Raw genomic sequence first — 3,191 nt, 5'->3', positions numbered from 1 at the left:
CGGGGCGTACGGACCTGCCAATCACCGCCTCCTACCCGGCCCCGCCCTTGAGCACGGCCCCTGCTGCCCTGCCGCGGAAGCCCCCCGGCGCCGGGAGCCAATGGGCGCGCGCGGTCTGGACTGCGGGTGCCAATCCCCGGGCGGGCCGGCCGGCCGCGCCCACCTATTGGCTCTAAGAGCTCCCGGGACGTGTGTCCCCCGACCTTCCGTATTACCCCAGCGGGGACGACCGGGGCAAGAAGACCGGGGTATCCCCGCTCGCTAAGGGCCGCCGAGCCGCATGCTTTCGGGAAGCGAGGACGCGAGGCGGCGCGGGCACGGCCGCCCCGAGGGCCTGGCTTTGCGCCCGCTTCAGGGAAACGGCGCCGGCTTTTTAAAATCTGTGGACAGACAAGCATGTCCTGAGAGCTGAGATTTAGAAAGGCTCTTAGGGCACCCCCTTGCTCGGAGTGACACTAAACCCTGGAAAGCCAGTGGAGGACCCCCTAGCGTTTTCTGTAGTTCTAGGACCTGCTTCCGATGTGCGACAAGACGGAGGGTAAGGCAACAGTTGCCACTGTTGCCCAGAATGGATGGGAAGAAAAATGTGAGGAAAACCCACTGGAGACACAGGGGAGCTGCCACACGGCCGGGAAAATGCTCATCTCAATGCCTGTGATACAGAGAAACTAACCCAACGCACTGAAGGCTCACAGTCTAGGAATTAAAGTGTTTCTCTCATAAAGAAAAAAAAGCCTTTGCCCTTCACCTTTAATTACTAAAAAGAAATTATAATCAGCAAAAACATCACTTGAAAGTTTTTATTAACAAAAGTTTTCTTTAATCCACATTTCAACTTTATTAAATAGTCCAAGGGTTTCATTTATGAACACTTATTCCAGTTTAGTTCTCTTAAATTCATTTGCTTGTTGTGCATTTATGTTTAAAAAGGTAACTAACTGCACTGGAAAATGAAAATTTATAGTTTTATCATTAGGTCAGTTTTAAAAAAATCAAAGGATAAGGATTTAAAAATATTAGGGCATTTCACCTTTTTCAGAACAAGGATAATTTACAGAAATTATACAAAGCAGACTTTCATCAAATATCAATTATTTAGCGATGTTTTATTTAGCTGAAATGTTATTTCACTTGTAAAAACTATCTCCGGTTACAAAAAAAAAAATCAGAAACCTTATTAAATTTAACCTGCTTTTACAGATGTCCTAAGAAGTCTTAAGCTAAACAAAGTTTAAGTAGGAAAACGATAATTTAAAAATAGTGTGTTATACTATTTCTGTGGTTTATGTACATATATTAACTGGTCTCTTTGATAGGAAACATGACTAGAAGTTTATCACACTAAGCACTGTAAGATAAAGGCAAGAGCTAATCATCTTCGAGCAAAAATACTCTCTATGCAACAACTGCAAATGTCAAAGCTATTATTTAGTGGTTAATTGCCTGCTACAATATATAAAACAAAGAACATTTACTGGATTGTTTTTCAGTTTGCAGCTGCCCTCTTGACATCCCAAATAAGGAATTCCTGTAAGTAAAACTTGCAATGCAGTTCACTCAGTGGTTAGTTTCAGGCCAAGCCTCCCCTCCCATTATCCTTGTTCTTCCCCACTGCCCCAAATCCTGCAGTGGCACCATATTATTAAAAACACTAAGTACCTGGGATTTATGCCACAGAGCAAGACATCATTTGAGTAATTTCAAATAATGTATAGCTCCTTCATGTAAAAAAGATGTTTTGTGGTCACAATTACTTCAAAAAGTAATTATATTCAAATAACCTGACATATCATGCCTTAGCAATTACAAAACCATGATTTTGACACATGGCAATTTTTAAGTTAGGCAAATGTGAAATGCTAAAAGATGTGAACAGCTGTTCTTCTGTTTAAGTTAGAGCACTGCAAAACTCAGGTAATGACTTTATTTTTTTCAGTTAACATAACCAGCCCACAACACAGCATACTAAATCACAAAGTACAAATCCAAGGAAGTTAATACCTTTACTAAGTTACAAAACTTGGGCAAATCAATACAGTACTCTTTTATAATGAAACCATACTTTTGTTGGAGTCATGTTACTTCAGTGATAATTTTCACTCCAAAAATATTTAAGTACCAAATCAAAACACTGGTTTTTAATGGTGGTTTATAGCATAGTAAGGTATTTTACACAAAATATATTTTAAAACTACACAATTTCTCCTCTTAAGTGAGCTCCCTTGTGCAAGCTGTTGAAGTGTACAGCAGCAGGGCAATGGGCGTCTATAGGAGGTGGCTCTGCTCTGTTCTGGGGTTGGTCCAAAGTCAGGTGGAGTTCCAATGTATGAAAAGCTCGAAAATTCTACCTTAAGGAGACTGAATATCAATACCAGTTTCCAAGGAGTTCTTGTTGAATTTTCACAGAAATACTGGAACCCTCAAAATCAAACAGTAACTTCAAACAACATTAATTTCAGATGATCCCTTTTATTTAGAGGCCCTGCATCTGTTTTGATCAAGTCACATAGCCTTACACCAATTTATCAAAAAAAAAAAACTACCCAAAATATAGTTGTATTTTTAAAATAACAAATAAATATATATATAGTCAGTTTGGAGAGACCTGGAGTACGCGACGTTGTCTACTAACTGTCAGGATCACTTCTCTGCAAACGCTGCTGCTGCCATTGGAGTCCTTATGGTTCCTCTTGCTGAGGCTGTCAGTTCTTCAATCTCAGCATTTAATTTATGTATTACCCATTCCATTGCTTCTCGGCCCTTAAAAAAATCCAATACATTTATTGTTACTGAGGGAGAGCAAAGGCATATATCCAACTAATGACACATCAGGAAGTAACAAGGAACGTGACAAGTTTAACTCAATCTCAGGATGACAGATCGTTTTTGTCCTAGCTTTTTCTAATGTTATTTAGCAAATATCAAATGCCTTGAGCAACTGGCTTGATCCATAAACTGACTTTTATTTTGTATGCAAAAGACGTTCTCAAATGAATCTACAATTAAATGACAGAATGTCTTATTTGTTTCATGATTATAGCGGTCCCCTTTTTAGGGGCAAGAAGGTCAAATCCCTTTTCTTTACATTTTAAACCAAAATCCTGTGCAAGGTCCTGCAGGATCTGGTCCTCAACTCATTCCTCACCCCTTCTCTCCTAGTGTTCTACGCAGTTCCTTGAAAAACAGAAAGC

General features: G+C 40.4%; 1 protein-coding gene across 1 annotated transcript in view; it reads right to left on the bottom strand.

Annotated features, from left to right (window-relative positions):
• Window positions 1–2,449: 2,449 nt before the first annotated feature.
• Window positions 2,450–3,191, bottom strand: part of LOC116463281 (PRELI domain containing protein 3B) — an 8,000-nt gene continuing 7,258 nt past the window's right edge. The window contains exon 6 of the mRNA XM_032146317.2: window positions 2,450–2,760. Within this exon, the coding sequence (XP_032002208.1) occupies window positions 2,641–2,760 (120 nt within the window). The 3' untranslated portion in view covers window positions 2,450–2,640. The remainder of the gene's footprint in view (window positions 2,761–3,191) is intronic.

The sequence above is a fragment of the Hylobates moloch genome, unplaced genomic scaffold, assembly GCF_009828535.3.
Source record: "Hylobates moloch isolate HMO894 unplaced genomic scaffold, HMol_V3 SCAFFOLD_32, whole genome shotgun sequence".
Classification (NCBI taxonomy): domain Eukaryota; kingdom Metazoa; phylum Chordata; class Mammalia; order Primates; family Hylobatidae; genus Hylobates; species Hylobates moloch.
The sequence above is the reverse complement of the archived record's forward strand: the minus strand, read 5'-3'. Positions and strand labels throughout refer to the sequence as shown.